Here is a 20,061-nt window from a genome sequence, read left to right on the forward strand (position 1 = left end):
ATGCACTGTTAACTCCTTTTTTAAAAAAGGAAAAAAAAATAAAAGCAAGCTTTTAAACTCTCCCTTACTTCACTGCTGAACAAAATAATGCTAACTGTTTGTGTCTTTCACATGCAGTGCCATGACACCCTGGTACAATTTGGTGGGTTTTTAGCATCCAATCTGAGCACAGAGGATTACATTAAGCGAGTGCCTTCTATTGACGTTCTCTGCAATGAGTTTCACACACCTCACGATGCTGCGTTTTTCCTCTCAAGACCCATGTACGCACACCACATCTCAGTAAGTAGAACTCGTCTGTTTGCCTGCTGTTAGTGCTGCTGTGTTACATGTTATCAACAGATGTGTTAGGTTCCTGCTAAAGTTTTAAGTTTGCAAAATAAAGCTTGCAGAAGCTTTATGAGTTGAGGTAGAAAGAGAAGCTGTGGGCCAGTTATCCTTTATATTAATAGAAAATATGGCCCATGTGTCAGTTTTCACACAGCTGACAGAAGTTATAGCTAATGAAGTTGTCTGTTCTGATGATTTGGGTGATCAGTAGGAATTCTCTCCCTCTCTGTTCCCCCAAATGTTGCAGCTGCCAAATAATGTGGTATCTTAGGAAGGGTCCCTGCATCTAAAGTTTTAAATGTTGAGAGCAATTTTTACTTGGTGTAGTATAATATGTTACTATAACAGGTAGAAGGATCAGTGAAGAAAGATAAATCAATCCAATATGGATGAATACTAAAAGTTCTGTACGATGTTCTTCAATGCTTTATGTGCATTAATGGCATTTTACATGTGTAAATGTTTGTTATATAGAAAGTTTTTTGAGAACAGTTAAATTATTGTAAGAGTTAAATTATATTGTTTGTGTACAAAGATTACTTATTTTTCTGTTGTTTTTGGTTTTTTTTTTTTATCCGCAGTCTAAGTATGATGAACTGAAAAAAGCTGAGAAGGGAAATAAACAGCAGCACAAAGTACACAAGTACATTACATCATGTGAGCTAGTGATGGCTCCTGTTCATGATGCTGTGATTTCTCTGCACCTTCCCAAGGTTTGGGATGACATCAGTCCTCAGTTTTATGCCACATTCTGGTCTTTGACAATGTATGACCTTGCCGTCCCACATAGTAGCTACGACAGAGAAGTCAATAAACTTAAAGTCCAGATGAAAGCCATAGATGACAATCAGGAAATGGTATGTTCGTATAACTTTATGGTCCAGTTTAAACTTTCTAACCTTGAAAGACTTTTTTTTTTAATGTAAAATCTTGTATTAAGATTGTACTGGAAGGTTTTATGTCACGTGATTCATCCATTCCAGTTTGTCACATGCACATGATTTGGATTGACTCTTCCTTATAATTCCTGCCTGAAAAGTACCAGTGTCTTTACTAAGTGAAAATTAGTGGAAAATCTGTGTCTCTGACAGCAACCTTTTGACACTCATATCTGTGGTGTAGCTGTTCACTTTTGTTTTAACTTTAGTCAGCTGATGTTCATAAAATCAGTTGATTACTAGAGCAGAACATTATTTATTGAAATAGAAAGCTTTTAAAGTATTCTTTAGCATTGTCAGGAATTTAATTGCTCTATTTATAGCAAGTGTTAGTATAATGCTAAGTGAGTTGCACTGACATTTTATAGCCTCCAAATAAAAAGAAAAAGGAAAAAGAACGTTGCACAGCTCTTCAGGACAAGCTTCTGGAAGAGGAGAAGAAGCAATTGGAGCATGTGCAGCGGGTTCTACAGAGACTGAAACTGGAGAAGGATAACTGGCTTCTGGCGAGTAAGTGTGTAGAGGGGAAACACTCTGGATGTTGTTGTCATCACTGTCCCCAGAACTTAAAGTTCAACTTGCACTAATACTCTTAATGTGGATTTTAAAATTTGATCTCTTTATATGTTGAGGTCTGTTAGCAAGGTAAACTTTTAATTCAAATGTGTATGCTGCAAATGCTGAGTGGTTGTTTTTCAGAGAGATGTTTTGTTTTGTTTCTTGCAATGTTGAGACCTTTTAATATTGCACTAATTTAGAAAATAAATAAGACATTGACCAATTCAGTGGGAAGTTGTAATTGCAAGATAGCTTGCACTTATTTACTGCAGTTAGAGCGCTGCTAAGTTAGGTTAATTGCTACATTGCAAGAAATAGGCATGTAACTCTCAGTGAGTGGTTTGAGTTAATGTACTTTGTCTGAGTCCCACAATTAGGAGCAGTACACTGCTATTTGGGCGGTAACATAAACCCTGTTCCAATGACAAGGTAAATATTGCGCCAGCCGAGGAGCACCACAAAATGAAACAGCATGTGAATGTTTCGTATGGCAGACATGCAGGAGGCAGAACGTTTTTCTCTGACAAAGCCTCTGTAATGTTGCATATTGATTGTGAGCTCTACTATTATGGTTAATCTGACATGTTTTTCTCTGGTCAGTTTTCTTGTCTGGAAGAACTTTTGGTTTGGTAACTGGTAGTAGTTGTTTGCCTGTCTCAAGAAGCCTAGCATAATCCAGTGGAAAAGTGTGTTATTGTCCGACTCACGTAAGATGCACCCAACTGATTTAACAAAGAAACATTGATAGTTAAATTGAGAAAGGTTATTCCCTATAAATATTAAATGTACTGGTATGGATAGCTAATCAGCTACATGAAATTACTGATTGAAAAAGTACTGCGTGACTGAAGCTTTGTCTAGAGCTGACTGATAATTTTGCTTAAGGAAGTACTTGAAAGCACGTAGAAATTTGTGTAGGAACGATCTGCATGTAAACATGTACTCTTAACAACACAGGCATTTGTGGGGCACAGGGCATAGCTTATTGGTGGCTCGTGAGTGCTCACACTTCAGCTGCCAGAAGTTTTCCAGCATTGCATCCAGAGAGAAACTTTTTCAGCAGTGTCCCCACTGGAAGAAATTATCTATAGATGGTAAATAAGGAAATTGAACAGCACATCGACTGTAGTAGTATTTTTTTAATTATTTTTAAAAAGATTTAGTATTTAGTTTTGTTTTATAAGATGGGCTGCTTGTGTCGGTACTTTTAATAGTGTTATATCATTAAGAGTAGGTTAATTTTTGGCAGAATAAGTAGACTGGTAGTTGTAACAGTTGGAAACTGGCTATTCTGACTGGCTGTTTACTTGCTTTACTTTTGCATTTTTCAAGTTAAACTTATACACTTGATTGTTCTATGAGCTGTGATTCTCTTGGTGGTTTTGTTTTGTTTTTTTTAAGTGTCAAAGGCTTGTTATAACCTTTGAGGGGTAGATACTAAAATGAAATAAAGTCAACATGAGATTTTTAGTTAAGTAAAAGCTAATAGTCCTTTCTGAAACAGTCTTTGTTCTGTGAGCATCACAGAATCAAAGTAAGTAAATCCTGGGTCTTGTGAGTTGTGCCCTGCAGCCCATGCAAGCATCCCAGTGCAAAACCACCAGTTGCCATCATGAGGATCATGTCTGGCTTTCCTCGGAAGGCACCCATTCACAGTCTTGAGTTCTGTGCTTTCATCCATGTGTTTATATTCTTCCTACCTTCCTTTTGTGTGCTGTACATCACTCCAAGCTTGTTTTTGTGCTCATTGTTAACTGGACATGAGCTGCTGCAGGATCAGTTTGGGCGTGTGTTTGGCTGTTGTGTTAACCAGCCAGTGGTTGGCCAAATGGAAGGGGTAACTGTTGAGCATTCAGTGCAGTCTTTAACTCAGTGTTAGAATGAAACTTGTGTAAAATGTGTGTGTATTGGGACAGTGGTGTGCTGAAAACTGTTCCTCTGGTTGGTTGGTTGATTGGAAAAATGATTGTTAAGGGATTCTACATAGACAGCTTGTTCTTCTATTTCTAAGGAAACAGAGGTGAAACTTGACCTCATCTAGAAAGGAGAAACAAGTGTTGTAGATAAATAGCAGATGGTATTCCTTTCGCTAATGAGCAGAATTTGAGCAGGTGGAGAAGTTCAGCAAAGTTTTTTTTCTGACCTTCCTCCTCCCCTCCCGCATTGTGTAATAGAAGAATTTCCACAGGAAGAAATAAAACATTTGCTACAGCCACCCTCTACCGTCCTCCCATGTTCGAACTGTTAAGCTTATTTTGACTTCTTCTGAGCAGAGCCAAAGACATGTCTGGAATACAAGCAGCCTAATGTACAAACTCGACAATATGCATTTGCAATACTGAAATAATTGGGAAGTGAGTAGTTGAGTATTAACCCATTAACTGCCTTTCTTCCTTCTTTCTTTTTCTCTCAACTTCTTTGTATTTGAAGAGTCTACCAAAAACGAGACTATCACAAAATTTTTGCAGTTATGTATATTTCCTCGATGCATTTTTTCGGCAATCGATGCAGTTTATTGTGCTCACTTTGTGGAACTGGTGCATCAGCAGAAAACACCCAACTTCTCCACGCTTCTCTGCTATGACAGAGTAAGTAGCTGGCACTCTGTGTGTGTGGTTAGTTACTATTATGAGCATGAAAAACTAGTATCCTCCCTGGCTCCCAAAAGTGTTAAAGAAAATAATGAGCAATGTTTAATTCTAGGATCTGTGAAAACCAAAAGTTCCCTTTTGTACTCTAGATTCTACAAACCAAGTTTTCCTAAAGGTTCAGGGGATTATTTTCAAGAACTTTTGGTTTTGATTTATCCATGAGACCGGAGTTTCAGAGCAAAGTCATTAGCAGTCACAGGAGTTGCATTCAGGCTTTGCAACTTTCCATTTGTCTGCATTTCTACAGCCAGGAGAAGAACCCAGCTTGGCTAGGTGTTTATGTCTACCTGCTCAAATAAACTATTACCTTGAAAACAAAACAAGCTTTATGGAAAACTGTGTCAGCAACAGCTATGTGCAGTGCTTAGATTCCGGGCCAAGTGTGAAGGACCAACAGCTGGGTACTAGAGTCTTGAAAACAGAGTATAAGAGATCTCCTTTATATGTAGAATCCAGTGTAGTGGTGGTTTAGATGAAAGAAATTTGAAATTCTTGTTGTTTTTCTAATTCCATAAATTCACTAACTTTTTATTACTGCTATTCACAGGTTTTCTCTGATATTATATATACAGTTGCAAGTTGCACTGAAAATGAAGCCAGTAGATATGGCAGGTTTTTATGCTGTATGCTGGAGACTGTGACCAGATGGCACAGTGACAGAGTCATATATGAAAAGGTACGTGAAGTTATTAAAATGAGTTTGCTCATGAGAATATGCAGTGGCCACTTTTGTAATTCAACCAAATAAAAATGGATTTAATGAAACTGTTAGTTCAATTTAAAAACACTCTGTGGTTGAATTTTTCTGGTGGCATAATCTTAGAATTGAGTTTTATTAATTCATGTTGTTTTAATAGAAGTAATTTTGTATAGTGTCAAAATATATAGTGGCTAAAGAAAACCCCTTTTCTGATTTTCTCAGAACTTGTCTTGAGGATCCTTTAGGAAGCGTATAGAAACTCTAATAATACTCCTTGCAAAAGTTATAATAGTTAAATTGCAAATAATCTTTTCTCTCACCCACAGCTAAGATTGCAACATAAATAAGCTTTTAAAAAAAGTGTGTGTGCAAGTCTAGTTAAGTGTGATCATGTCTTAGTCTTCAGCAGAATCAGTGAGAAAGTGCTTCATTTATATTAAATATTGCAGGATTACTGGTTTTATGCTTCTCAGAAAATACTTTTTTTTCCTTTATGTGCATTTAGGAATGTGGCAATTATCCAGGCTTCCTTACTATATTGCGGGCAACTGGATTTGATGGTGGAAATAAAGCTGATCAATTGGATTATGAGAATTTTAGACACGTGGTACACAAATGGCACTATAAACTAACTAAGGTAAATAAAGAAGCTGAAAAACTTAAGATTTTGAAAGCTCTAACAAAAAGACCCAACTTCATTAGAATTAATTTGTGTTCTAGGCTTCTGTGCACTGCCTTGAAACAGGTGAATATACACATATCAGAAATATCCTGATTGTGCTGACCAAAATCCTTCCGTGGTATCCCAAAGTGCTGAACCTGGGCCAAGCCTTGGAAAGAAGAGTACACAAGATATGTCAGGAAGAGAAAGAGAAGAGACCTGATCTATATGCGTTGGCTATGGGGTAACAACACCTTACTTTAAGAAAGTGGTTAAAAGTGGATCATGAAAAGCTTCTAAGGACTTGGAACTGTTACAGTCCTAACGTTTGATTTTTACCTTATCACAGAAGATTTCGCTATCCTGCATCTCAGGGCTGGCAGTGTGAATGAAAACTTTCATTTTGTGCTGGATGATCACTAATTTCCTTTAGAAGACACTTTAACTAGTAAAGATTTCCACTCACAAGAGCATAGCTTAATTTTAGAGGAGTAGAGCAGCAAGTAGATAGGAGGGAGAGTTAAATGAAGAAAGCCAAGAGCTGTTGATGAAGACCGCTTAGATTTTGGAAGCTTGTATGATTCTGAAATGCTAAACTAAAATGCTTAGTTATGTTTGACATCTTTCTGTGATGAATGCAGACTCGTCCGTGTGTGCTTGAGGGATAGTTGCCCTAATAGTTTGAAGTTTTGTCAGTAGGCTGTTTGTTCTGTGTGTCCGGCAGTGTGTTCTGTATGTGTGTGCTGGTGGAGGAGTGGAAGTAGGGCTACTTCTGTGTCTAGTGGGTAGGTTGGTTTGTTTTCTTGGTGTTTGTGCATGTTTTATTTTTTTCCTGTGTTGTTTGGTTTTGTTGTATCTTTAGTTTTTTTCTTTTTGAGCTCATCGGTAGAGGGGAAGAAACTGCATATCAGTTGGGAAAAACTGTGAAACAAATAACATATGAACTGTTAGATTATGTCCTCATTTAAAATTCAACCCATGTTTTGCTTTATGTTTGTGCATATTTAACAATCTGTGCGACTTGCAGCTATTCTGGGCAGTTGAAAAGTAGGAAGCCTTTCATGATACCTGAAAATGAATTCCACCACAAAGACCCACCTGCCAGGAATGCTGTAGCTGCAACAGTGCAAAATGGGCCGGGTGGTGCTGGGATGCCTACATCTCTCACAATAAATACAGTTAAACTGGACGAAGGCAATACTGAGGAGACTGGTAAACAAACCTATGATTATTCTTTCTTTATTTTTAAGTAGAATTCTTCGAACGTTACAGGCTATTCTATCAAAATTCAGTTCATTAAACTTTGGTGCAGAATAGAGTCAGTGTGTGTTCTTTAGTTGCTTTTTGGGAGAGGGTGTTCTGCATTTAGTTACCTGTTGAAACTGTTAGCTACACATGATCTTACATGCATATGTTTAGGTATTTGTATTATTTTAACCGATAGGATGTATATTAACTTGTTGAAATAAAGATGTTCTCGTTTTTAAAGCAGATAAACTAAAGGAGAAGTCTCAAGGTGTGGTGAAAGTTACTAATAAAACTGTCAACGCTGCACCAAAGGTGACAACAAGCAATGGAAACAGTGCTTCTAATAGGTAAGGAAAAGCACTCTTTAGCATTCTCTGTTTTCTTCCTTCCAAACCATAGAATACACTTGAAATGGACCTGGGTTTTCTTTTTTATATTCAGTGTCCATAGAAATAGTTTCCATTTCTTCAAAGTTAAATAAGTGAGATTATGTCTTCCAAAATATACAGTGGTACTGATCTGAATCTGTTGTTAAATGCCTTCCATTTTAGCTGGATAAAGGTAAAACAAATGAGAATGTTTGCTTTTTGCTGCTCTGACAGAGAGACAGCACACCTGAAATCTGGCCCTGACTGCTTCAGGATGTTCTATCAAGCCATCCGAAGTAAAACTTTTGTGATAAAACTAGAACTGGGCTTGTATTCATGCTAACTGGCCTTTTTATTTTTGGTACAGCAAAATTATTAAAGAGAAGGATGATAAAGAAAAAAGTGGGAAGGAAAAAGATAAAGAAAAAAAAGACAAGACTCCAGCTGCCACTCCAGAGATGAAGGCACTTGGGAAGGATGGGAAAGATAAACCAAAGGAAGAACGGGCAAACAAAGATGATAAAGTAAGAGAGATCAAGGAGAAAACACCAAAATCTGAAAAAGAGAAGGAAAAAGTCAAGAAAGAAGAAAAAGCTTCAAAAGAAGAGAAATCCAAGACAATTGTTACCATCGTTGAGTCCAAGTCAACTGTAGAAAAGGAGAGAGAAAAGGAGCCATCCAGAGAAAAAGATGTAGCAAAGGAAATGAAATCCAAGGAAAATGCTAAAGGAGGAGAAAAGATGCCAGTAGCTGGGTCCTTGAAGTCACCTGTTCCCAGATCAGAAACATCAGAATCTGAAAGGGGTAAGTTTACATACTTAATTTCTTTTCTTGTCTAGAATAATAGAATGTGTCACTGGAAAAATCACTGAGTTACAAAAAAAATGTTAGAGATAGTGAAAAGGAATTGCTACATAATAGATGGCATTTTGGCATCAGCTTTTAAATACAATTAGTGCCTAAAGTAGGTAGTCAGGAAATCTGCAAAAGGCGAACTGTGTGAATACGTGAACTTCATGTGTCTTCAGTGAGTGCTCATTTTGATAACCTGTCATTTTTACTAGAAGTCTAAATGGTTTTTTATTAAAATATATTTATGTAACTGGCCTTGCAAATTTTGCAAAAATTTAATGCAAAAAAACTGGAGCGTACTCTGAGAGTTTCCTCGTAACCTTTGAAAGAAAACAAGGGTATGTGGAAGACGTAGGCCTTTGGTCCTTAAAGGCACAGGAAACTTTATCAGTTCCATCTTATGTTAAGGGTTAACAGATCCTTAATGTTGATATTCTAAGTATGTGTAATCTGAAGCCGATGTTGAGTTTTATACTTGTACTGCCTTGAGGCAAACCAAGTAAAGGAGGCTTGTAATGCTTTTCATTGGGTTCACCTCTCCAAGGTCTTCAAATTCAGGTACAGACTCACATAAAATGGAGGTTTGAAATGAGCATAATTTTGTGGCAGTTTGTTCACATTATACTTTCCCTACAAACTTTCATAAAGAGGGTCAAGGCATGCTGGGAACCCTAGGTAGCTTAACAAAATATTTACATAGTGGTAAAACTTGAAGTTTAGCTTAAAATATTTCGGTATTTCAGAAAGGCATGTTATTAGAATATCCTCTGTTAAACATGTTTTAATAATGGTGCTTTTCTGTTCTTTCCTCAGAACAAAAACGCCGCAAAGTTGATACACATTCTTCTCCGTCACATTCCTCAACAGTAAAGGTTAGTATAGCCTGAGGAAGGCAGCACCCATGTTAGGCTCACGAGTTTGGGATGCCAATGTTCGACTTCCTTCAAGTTTTGTGCCAAGTATACACTGGAGCCACTGGAGGTTTTATGTTGCATTAGAAAATGCATTCCTTGTCTTTATTGGCGGACTGTCTTTTTTTTTCTATAAAAATATTTTTCATTATCCAGAATAATGCTTCAAGGACCTAGCACAAATTTTGTAAATAGTGTTTGGAAATTGCAAGAATTTTTACACAGAAGTGCCTCATTGTTTTAAGCGGTCAGTTTTTTTGGAGTGCAATGGTAGCTACAAGCAAATGAGTCTTTGCAGCAGAGTGGAGCGTATTTTTCTGCGCTGCTATCGAAGAATCTATATCACTGAAGATTCCTGGATGATACGGGATGTACGATACCTCTGAATTCATCAGGCTTCTTGATGAGCATCATACCGATATGTGCCTTCTAAGGAGGAGTCTGGAAAGGAGTTCCATTTTAAAGTCTCCTTGGTGATCAGTTCTCCTGTAGTTGTGTATATTCAGTGCGCATGCAGCTTCGGTTGTACCTTCCCTTCGAGGTTTGTTTATGTCCAATGGGTTCCCACCATGTTGAGCCCTGCGTTACGATAAAACCAGATGTGGCAACCGAGCCTCCTACCCAGCAAAGAGAAACCCCAAGCATTCAAGCGCAGCACAAAACCATGGGCGTAGCCTACTTGAAGACTCAGGGTAGCCATTCCTTGCTCCATATTTATTTTATTTCTAAACCATCTATGTTCATGGAATCTTTGAATTTGCAGTACGTTGAACGTTTAAAACTGTAAGTTACTAATACTTCATCAAGAGCACTGTGATGGATTATGTGGGCCTTTAAACTTCATCATCTTACCAACTTTAGAACACGCTTTTCTTTTTTTCCTGTGTGTGGTTTTTGGGTTTTGGTTTTTTTTTCAGGGTGCATATTTTTCTATGTAAGTTTTACTTTAAAGATTTAGGCTAATTTTGGAGAAATGAAATAGCTGTTGCTAGTTTTGAGGAAGCAGGTGACAGTGATAACTACTCAAAATGACAGTTCTTGCCTGTTTTGTGCATGGCAATGTAAAGTCATTCTAGAGCAACTTCTACCACATTTAACTGAACGTGGAGAAGATACATTTTAAACCTGGCTCAGCTGTATTCAGAGTCATGACTATTTTTTCTTTATATTTTGTTTTATCAGGAGAATGTTTTTCACTGTTCTATGAAGAATTAGATATAAACGTATTTTGTAGTTTACTTAATAATTTGGTCTAGAGAATAGATACGACTGTCTTTTTTCCCCTCCCCCCTTTTTCTTTGTTTTTAAAATATATTTCAGTTCCTAGCTTTATTCATTGTACAGTATTAACATAAGATTTATTCCAGAAGGAGTAGCTGTTTTTTGTTTGAAGGGCACGGCCACGCTTCCCAAAGTTCCTCTGGTTTCTGAAAACAATTCCAGCTTACGTGTCATCTCCATTCATTTTCTACAGGACAACCTCAACGAACTCAAGGACTCTTCAGCAAAGGTTTGAATCTTTTAGAAACCGCCAAAGTTTACTTTCATATTTTGTTGCAGAGAGAACTTAACTTTTGGTCTTTTTGAAAACCCCATCAGAAAATTCTAATTCCATTCCTATAAAAACTGATGTAGTAACAGAGGGAATTTTTCTTTTGCTGTATAGAACCTCTGTACAGGAGAGAGGGATAATTATGTGGAAGCAGTAAAAAAAAATCCCCCAAATTTACCATTCTGTCAGAGATTTTATGGGTCAGTATTTCTGGTCCTCTCTGAAACCTGTAGATTTCTAGAAATGTCCTTATGATTAAGCCATTGATTCGGCTGAAGAGGTAATAGAATAGTTAAAACAGTTCTTATAATAGTTAGGGGAATTTTAACTACTGGTTTTAATTGGTTTTATGTAAAACAAAGAATGAGACATATCTTTGGAGTATCAGCATTCTCTCCTCTTACTATTGTTGTATTCATGGTTTAGTGCTGTTGTACTATATTTCTGAACATCACAGACAACCTCCTGAATTATCATCTTTCTGCATTTGCGTCCTGTAGACGCACTTCAGGTTCAGTCCCTTATGAGAATGTCCGCTAAAGGATGTTCTCAAGAGTTCATAGAACCAGAGTGCCAGCTTGAAAGGGACCTCAAGGATCATTTGGTCCAAGCTTGCCTGGCAAAAGCCTGGTCTAGACAAGCTGGCCCAGCACCCTGTCCAGCTGAACCTTAACAGTGTCCAACACTGGGGATTCCATCACTTCTCTGGGGAGATTATTCATTCCAATGGCTGATTGTTCTCATTGTCGAAGTTTCCCTCTCGTGTCCAACTGGAATCTCCCCGGAGTAAGTTGTACCCATTGCCCCTTCTTATAGGGAGAGTGTATATAGGAAGCATCCTTTGATTCTTACAATTAATGAAATTACAGTGTCTATAGATTGAATCAATGTGCTTTCAAAAAATGATATAGAAATAATTTTAATGATATCTTGTGTATTTATATTTTTTGAAATTAAAAATCTTTGTCTTGAGCTCACATCTCTCAAGTCGGGTGTATGGTAGTCTATAGAATCTCATTTTTTCCCTCCCTTACTATATTAGTCAAAGTTCAAATGGTTAATTGAAACTTCATGGAAGCTTTCATTAGTTAAGCTAAATTTTAATTTTTTTTACTTATTAGCATATGGAGGTAGTAATCAAGCAGACAGTGGAGCTATTTGTAATTAAATGATCAACAAACAGCTTTATTTTTCTAGTGAATTTGAAAAGTTTATTTTTAGATTGAGCTACAATGCACTGGTATAGACTGAGCTGGAAGTGTATTGCAGTTGTGTGACTCTTCATGGATTTATTGTTTAAGGGCTCAGGGAATGGGAAGCGTCCAACCCTTTCCTTCCTCATGTAAATGCTGTTTTCTCTTCTTTCTCACTTAATGAACTGATTTTCATTGTTCTGTGCCATTCTGACAGACTTAAGGCACTTGACAATGTTTGCTATACATGGTTTAAGACAAGTTAAATGTTCTTCTTTACTGCCATGTACTTTTTTGTGGCAAGAACGGGATATTCAGGAGTCTGTCAGATTTATGAGTTCAACTTCCACTGAAAGTTAGTAGAAGCATAGTGCTGTTGTATGCTTCCAGGCTGGATTGATTCCTGACTTTGCCCAATTTCTGGGGCCAGACCATTGAAATGTTGGTTTACATTGCAGGTTATAAAATAAATGGTGCCAGGCTTGAGTTAGGTGCATGGTGACTCTTGCTTGGGCCTTTGCCCAGGTTACACAGTGTGCTGATGTGGTTCAAGCTGCAAGCTGATGGAGCCTTTTCTTGTAAAGGGAGGTGGGTGGGACACAGTTTTCCAAAACTTCATTGGGATGGTAGAAAAGCAGTGGAATCCATCATGAACAGCCGTGTGAGCTTAGGAAACGGAGCAGGAGAGAAGGCTGTGAGGTTGCTTTCTCACATGGAAAGTATCTCTGGGAGACAGCTGAATGGGGCCGCAAGTCACTGTTAAAAGCTGACAGCAGAAAAGGATAAATGTACTTGTGGAATGGCAGTGTAGGAAATCTAACAAGAAAAGAGGAGTTAGGAGGGTGGAAAAGCAGAAAGAAAAGTATTTATTGAAAAGGAGTATTGAAGGTTCAGTCTTTGGCGTAGCAGGATAAAATTCCTCTCAAGTAATAAAAGCAAAAGAGACCCAACGTTGTTAGTGTGACTTTTAACATAGGACCAGTAACATCTGGTTTTGGTAAGTTAAACATTTTTTGGAACTGGAGGAGGACAGGATTAATTTAATTAAAAGAATAAAATTATTGGAAACAGTATTTGGTTTGGTTCAAGTGATTTCTAGATTGTTCTAAACCAATTTTCCACTTAATCTTTCTTTTGGTGTCTTCTTCAGGAAGATGTCTCTCTAGAAAGAAATAGATACAACATGTTCAATAAAATATACTATTTTTTTCCTAAATAAAATTGATAGCTTGTGTAACTGGGGAAAGATTAAAGTATACTGATTTAAATCTCTGTGTTGCTGTAACTTAAGTGTATAAAATACCAAAGAAAGGTGCGTTTAATATAAAATGGGCTTATTGGTATTTTATGAAAAATATTTCTTAGAAGATCTAACTATATAACAGTATTTTAAAAGACAGAATTAGTTACTGTAATGCATTGGTATTTATATGATACATGTGCTACCTTATATATATATATAGGCTAGTAAATATATATATAAAATAGCATTTAAACTTTGTCAAGTATTATATTTTACGTTACTTTGACTTCTTTTCTATTCTCCTCCCCTGCAATCCCAGTTTATATTAAAAATGTTCAGCTTTGTAAAACTAGTATGATTTACAGAGCTTATCCAAACTGGTTAGAAGAAAGAGTGAAGCAGCAGTCTAGAACACATTACAGAGCAAAACCAATTCTTTCCTATGTCTGTCTGCTTTTATCATTTGAAGTTTAGGATGAAGGTGAAATTCTGTATTACTTCAGATGAAAACCCACATTTTTCAGAGTATTGCCTTAAATACTCTGTGGATTAAGATTATTCATTAAAAATTGCTTAGAATCTGTTTAAAAGCTGATTCCATTCATTTATTCCAGGCAAGACTGCAAGCGTTAAGTCAGGCTGGGAATCCACATATCCTGTTTCAATAGCAACTGCTGTCTGATTTGTTTTGATGCATCAAACAATACTGGTGAACAACATTGTGTGTATTTAATATAAGTGTTTCAGTTAAGAGGAAGTGTGTTTGAATTTCCAGTGTTGAGAAAACAAAGCTATAGAATAAATTATAGATGACAGGTTTGAAGGTGTCTTTAATCACTTTTGTTTGCTAGTGAGGTATTAATGTTTAATTTTGCTCTTTGAGCTAGATCTGTAATGTTAGAGTTTTATTTACACATCTTAGGAATACATATTAATGTTTGGTGATATTGCCTTAATTTAACAGCACTACATTAACCACACTACTCCAACACTGTCCAAGAGTAAGGAGAGAGAAGTGGAGAAGAAAGATTTGGACAAGTCAAGGGAAAGATCCAGAGAGAGAGAGAAGAAAGATGAAAAGGACAGGAAAGATCGAAAAAGGGTTGGTGACATTTTTATGAACTAGTTTAGAAAGTTGGTATATACTTGGGAAGATTTCTGTTTGAAGTCATGCAGCCGTAATCGGTTGTAGAGCCTATCCAAGCAGAAGCGATCCATATCAGGGTGGTTTCTCTTTTGTTCTGTTACTTTTTCAAAGGTTGGGCTACAGTCATGTATTCAAAACTTCCTCTCTTCAAAACCAATCTCAGGAAACTTTACACAAGATGTAATAGTCCAATTACATTTGAAGTATTCAAAAATCAGTTCTCAAAAATAACATTATGAGCAGGTGCTACTTCAGGAGTCTGTTTTAATCTGCTAATATCTGCATAATTGTATTTGGTGCCAGGATCATTCAAACAGTGACCGAGAGGTACCACAGGATTCCACTAAACGACGCAAGGAGGAAAACGGGACAAGTAGGTACTTTGTTTTGTGTGAGTGAGTATTAGGCTTTGACTTGTGAGTTACAGCTTTCTGTTGTGTTTTTAGCTGGTTCTTCAAAACATAGCAAAAGTGAAAGTCCTTCTGATTCCCCTCGCTTAAATGAAAAGGAGAAGGAGAAGAACAAATCAAAATCTTCAGGAAAAGAGAAAGGTGATTCAATTAAAGCAGAGAAGATGGAGAAGAGCTCCTCTGGTAGCAAAAAGGTAAACTAAGCTATTCTTATTTAGCTGATTTAGTTTTTGTTGTTGTTGACAGAACAAACCAATCGTTTGGATTTTTTACTTAAGTTTTATTGCTGCTTTATTGCCTAAATTAAGAAGAGATTCTGAATATGTAGGGAAACGCTTCTGAAAATTCTGGTATCTTGTGGCTCAGCAGTCACTCCTGGCAGAATAAATTGGAGGAACAGTTCATTTTGGCAGTAGCCAGAAAAATTCAGAACTTATACTTTAGATGTTGAGGAATCTACAATATTTGCAGACTGATTTGGTGAGGAGATACATTGAAAACAGGGTTAATTTACATATAAACTAGTCTGCTTGTATTTAGATTTTCAAGTGTGTGTGTCAGCTTTTATTTGTGCGAACAGGGAAGTATATTATAGTCGGATTTGTAAAACACCAAACAATAGTTTCCAGTTGTTGTAACTTTTCAGTGATAGCGGTTACCCATGGAACTGTTAGAATTAATCTCAGAAGCTGATTACTGTCATTCTGCCCAATTACTAATTTTAGCTGTGGCCAGTTATAACTTTAAATATGTATAATCCTTCTAATCAGATTGTACCATGTATACTATAATAAACTATTTCCCACATCTGTATTTTCAAAGGAATCAAGACATGATAAAGAAAAGGCAGAAAAGAAAGAAAAACGAGACAGCACTGGAGGCAAAGAAGAAAAGAAACAATATCCTTTTAAACATCAGCATTTCAGCAAAATACAGGAAATTAGCTTTTTTTCATAATAGTAGTAAAATATTTTTTTTTCCTTAACACTGAATCTACTCATAAATCTTCAGACAAGCACAGATAATGAAGATTGGTCTAAGCAAGGTAAAAATTTTTTGACTCTGTTTGACTTGTATCTCCTGTGACTCCTTTTGACTGCTAAAGGATGTACAAACAAAACAGCCAAAGTGTGAAAGGGCTGAAATTACCCAGCATGGGGTTTTGATTTTGTTTGTGTGTTCTGGGGAGATTTTCAGGAGTGGGTAGGTTGGTTGGTTGGTTGGTTTGGGGGGGATTTCTGTTGTTTTGGGTTTGGTTTGTTTTTCTTAATTTTATCCAAGGGAAAAAACCACTTTTCCCCATCATCAGCTAAGAAGTGTATAGATGCTCACTTTTTTTTTTTTGCCAAAATAAAAAACTCCAAACAAAAACCAACATGGGGGGGTTCACCAGTGTTTGGTGTAGTTCCATGTTTGGCACTTTTTCCAAGCAAGGTTGCCATACAAAACCAGGGGTGAATCCATGTGATCTGATAGTCATTCGTCTTGATAATCTCCCTGTTAATTAGGAATATCTTGCTTAATATATTGGAAACTCAAGTTTTATATGTTTTTATTTATCTTTAGCAAAAAGCAGTAGCTTTTAAACCAAATAGCTGTATAGTGTAGTAAGTCAGTTCATTGTCTCTATTTAATCTTTTATCTGATCAGATTTGAGGAGGAAGAAGCCAAAGGAAAACTTTGCGCATGGAGACATTGACTATTTGCAGAAAGAAAAGAAACTTCAGAGTATTTTAAGTAACCCATATTCAGACTGGAGCTTTTAGAAAAATAAATTGTTGTTTGAAACTGTCAGTGTTCTGATTTTTTTTCAGACCTGTGTCAATATGTGGAAACTTAACTATAGTTTTAGGGTAATGGTGATGGGATGTTTTCTGCCCTTTGCATCTAGCCATCTGAGGGTCTTGGAATGTTTCATTTGCAGTTATTTGGGAAGGAAGGTGCCCCACCGAGCTTAATTGGTTCACCTGACCATCCCAGTTTGAGTCACACACTGCTACCAATCTTTCTACATTTAAGCAGTGTGCAGCTTTACATATTACAATTTATGTATATGTTGGGTAAACATGAAAATAACCGATAGTATTCCACAAATATCAAGGAATTTGGCTTTTCTCTCTGTTCACAAATTGTCCGAGTGTTTTATAATTTTCATGTTTGTTCTCTATTTAGAGTTGATGAATTGTTTCTGTTAACAGTTTGTAGACTCTGTGAGCACTCAAAGTGAACACAAGCAGAAATGAAGTAGAAACAATTCTTTTTATTCAGTCATGTTATTTGTGCTTTGAGATTATTTGCTTTCATAGAGTTATATTGTTCTGACTACTGAACAACATATAAGGCAGGCAAGAGTTTTCTTTTCTGTTACAGAGAGGGGAAAGACAACATTTTTAAGTACACAAGTGCAGCTTTGTCTTGTATTGAAGAAAGATCAATGAGGCTGAAAATTTGCCATGTTTTCATGACTGTCTTGGCGGGTCTAGAAAGTGATGCAACCTTTCACAAACACGATTTGCTGTGAATTTCATTTAGAGATACAGGAGAGGAAAAAGATCTTTTTCCTGTGAGGGTGGTCAAAACCTGTAGCAGTTTGCCCAGAGAGGTGCAGAGCTGCATCCTGAGCACACTGCAAACCCACAGCCCGCGGGAACCTGCTCCAGTTAATCCTGCTGTTGGAGCAAAGGTCCCTTGCAGCCTTGTTAGTGAAATTCAACTATACAGGTGTCATGTTTGAGAATGGTTACGGTGATAATGTATGGCAGAACTTATGGAGTGACCTGTTGGCTGTGGACTCTGAGCTGAGCATTGCTCCTTGTGCTGGCTGTGCCCGCTTCAGGTGTCAGGAGACACCATGACATAGTCCCATGTTCTCTGGTTTGCTTCTGACTACAACAGAGAGCAAACCTGAAAGGTGTAAATGCTTTGCTGTTGGGAATTCTTTTTCAAGAAGCCTAAGGGTTATAGAATGGCTTATGTAACACGTACAGAGGAGTGTTTTGATGAGAGCCCAACAAATCAAACAAAACCCCAACATTTGAATGCTGAAATCTTGCTATCAGCCAGAACTATCTTCTAAAAAAAGTCTCTGTATGTGGATTGTGGCCTCAGAAAGCCAAAGAGGGATTATTGGAAACAGCGTCTCGAGAGTTTCACTTGGTGCCGTTGCTTGTTCAGGCACTGAAGCTTGAGGGGTTTTGTGTGACAAAGCCCATGGTCATACTGTGCCTCTTTGGAGAGTGCTGGTGGGGAAACAGGGTGCGAGTTTGGTTATTGCTTCTGAGTGCTGTTTGTTTGATCTGCTTGAAATAATAGAAGATGCTTCTGTAAACACTTCCCAAACTGGAAATTATGAGCATTCTTTGGAAAGGATTTAATAGAATTTTTTTGACTATCCTTCATAGCTGTTATGGTCTGATCACTGTGGATGGACCTCATCTTTTTCCCATTTCTTTACATGTTCCTTTTGAGGGGAAGAAAAAGGCGGTGGGGGGGGACAGTCTTAGTAGATGAAGCTCACTACTGAGGACTTGCAGCTTCTTTAGTAATAAAGTGTGAAGTTTTACCTTGACCAGCAATTCAATATAAAATGAGGGTTGTCATCAATTAGAAAAGCACAAATGTGTTTTTCTAACTACATCATGATTTAAGCAACAGATGCTTAGGTGAATGTCAGTTGCACATCCAGCTGTGTAATGAACTAAGCTGGAGCATCTTGCCTACAATACTGACAACACCCCTTCATTTGCCTTGTGAAGGATGGAAAAAATGGGTTGTTGTGGAATATAATCCTGTATTCCTGTTTGCTAAATCTTTTATAACATTCTTGTTAATGCACAATGTCTGACTGCATTTATTTCTTGCCTAATTCAGAGATAGTAACATTTTGAGGGGATTGTACCCCTACAAGACTACTTCCCTTTATAATTGACTACTTGTTTCTTATTTGTATCTTTAAATTGATATTTCACTACTTACAAGGCAGTGCTTGCATTAATATAGCTCTTGCTGTTAGGGAATGAATGACCGATGCAATAGTTTTGTTTTCCCCCTCATTCTTTGAATTGCAAATGGAGTAACATGCTCAGCTGTGAGATCAGTTTTCACTTGAACGACACCTAATTCCAATTGTCTGTGCCTTCCTTACAGGTGAGATTAAAATGGGAAGATATCCAGCTGTGACCAGAAATGTGTTTTCCAGAATATAGATTGCACAGAAATTTGTGAATGAAGAGGACCCATCTGCATCTCCTTAAATTATTCAGTTCTCTGCTTTATTTCCCCATGCTGAGGATTTAATTGTTGAGTTGTACATTACTGTATTTTAACTTGTTGCTTAGTTTCTTACACATTTATTTTCAGTACCTGGCTGAAAGTGTTACCTATTCCATATTTTAGCACAATGTGCTGCAAACAAACAGTTGCCATAGTGCAAATGAGGTCTCGTGTACAGAGTTCCACTTTAGGTTGTCGAAAATACTGCCTGAGTTTAGTAATTCTTTCAATCTGAAATGCATTCTTTTAGATGTTTGAAAACCACAAATAAACAGTTACTGAACCTTTTTGGATTTACCTCATTTAAACTCAGTTTTTATTTATTACTTGGCCTGTTTTTAATATCAGTGACTAAAAAACAAAGTAAGTGGGAGCACTGTTTTCATGCAATGCTTAGGGATTATTTGTATATTGTGTACAACGTTGACTTGTTTAAAGATACAAAGAATGAACCCTGTCCCTTCCATCCCAACCTAAACCTGTGCTCAGTTGTCCCTTGCCACACCTTCTGTTTGTCATGTTGTTTTTCGATTGATTGGAAATGCTCTCTTCAAAAATGAAATAAATTAAGTTTCAATTACAGCTACAGGAGCTTTGTATTGCTGAACTTTAGTCTGAGAAGTTTCACAACGACATTTTTAAAAAAAAAAATAAGAAAAAGAATTTTTTTATCTGCTGAATTCTACCAGTGTAACCTTTTTTCTAAATAAACAATAGTTTTCTCAATGGGTCGTAAATCATTCTGTGTGTGGTCACTTTATTGCGCTGTGTATTGCTAAGAACAATGGGTATTAGCTGGAATTGGGAGAGGAGTTTTGTGTCCCGCAGGTGCAGAGGGTGGTTACCTGACCATGTTAATGCTGCTCCAGGGGTTTCCAGAAGCTCAGGGTTTGCCTTCCTGCATTCCATCAAGTTTACATCTTGAGGCATTTGTCCCTCATCCAAAGCTCATTAAAATCTCTGGCACTTCCCTCCCTCCAACCCCCATTTCCTAATTCAGTCAAATTAGACTGACTTAGAGTTTCTT

The 20,061-nt window shown here is 37.1% G+C and overlaps 1 protein-coding gene across 11 annotated transcripts in view; it reads left to right on the forward strand.

Moving 5' to 3' along the window:
• Nucleotides 1-19,754, forward strand: part of THOC2 (THO complex subunit 2) — a 45,768-nt gene extending 26,014 nt beyond the window's left edge. The window contains exons 22-39 of one of the 11 annotated variants that reach the window (XM_080352677.1): nucleotides 118-282; nucleotides 912-1,187; nucleotides 1,637-1,778; nucleotides 4,257-4,414; nucleotides 5,025-5,153; nucleotides 5,683-5,814; nucleotides 5,898-6,082; nucleotides 6,866-7,050; nucleotides 7,328-7,433; nucleotides 7,822-8,258; nucleotides 9,120-9,178; nucleotides 10,611-10,727; nucleotides 14,170-14,307; nucleotides 14,656-14,725; nucleotides 14,799-14,956; nucleotides 15,585-15,661; nucleotides 15,760-15,807; nucleotides 18,909-19,754. In XM_080352677.1, coding sequence (XP_080208803.1) covers nucleotides 118-282; nucleotides 912-1,187; nucleotides 1,637-1,778; nucleotides 4,257-4,414; nucleotides 5,025-5,153; nucleotides 5,683-5,814; nucleotides 5,898-6,082; nucleotides 6,866-7,050; nucleotides 7,328-7,433; nucleotides 7,822-8,258; nucleotides 9,120-9,178; nucleotides 10,611-10,727; nucleotides 14,170-14,307; nucleotides 14,656-14,725; nucleotides 14,799-14,956; nucleotides 15,585-15,661; nucleotides 15,760-15,787 — 2,562 coding nt within the window. In that variant the 3' untranslated portion in view covers nucleotides 15,788-15,807; nucleotides 18,909-19,754. Of the gene's footprint in view, nucleotides 1-117; nucleotides 283-911; nucleotides 1,188-1,636; nucleotides 1,779-4,256; nucleotides 4,415-5,024; nucleotides 5,154-5,682; nucleotides 5,815-5,897; nucleotides 6,083-6,865; nucleotides 7,051-7,327; nucleotides 7,434-7,821; nucleotides 8,259-9,119; nucleotides 10,728-14,169; nucleotides 14,308-14,655; nucleotides 14,726-14,798; nucleotides 14,957-15,584; nucleotides 15,662-15,759; nucleotides 15,808-16,412; nucleotides 16,455-18,908 lie in introns of those variants that run through there. The other 10 variants (XM_080352680.1, XM_080352679.1, XM_080352681.1 and 7 more) reach the window with 10 other exon arrangements.
• Nucleotides 19,755-20,061: the final 307 nt, after the last annotated feature.

This window comes from Nesoenas mayeri (genome assembly GCF_963082525.1).
Source record: "Nesoenas mayeri genome assembly, chromosome: 13".
NCBI classification, from domain to species: domain Eukaryota; kingdom Metazoa; phylum Chordata; class Aves; order Columbiformes; family Columbidae; genus Nesoenas; species Nesoenas mayeri.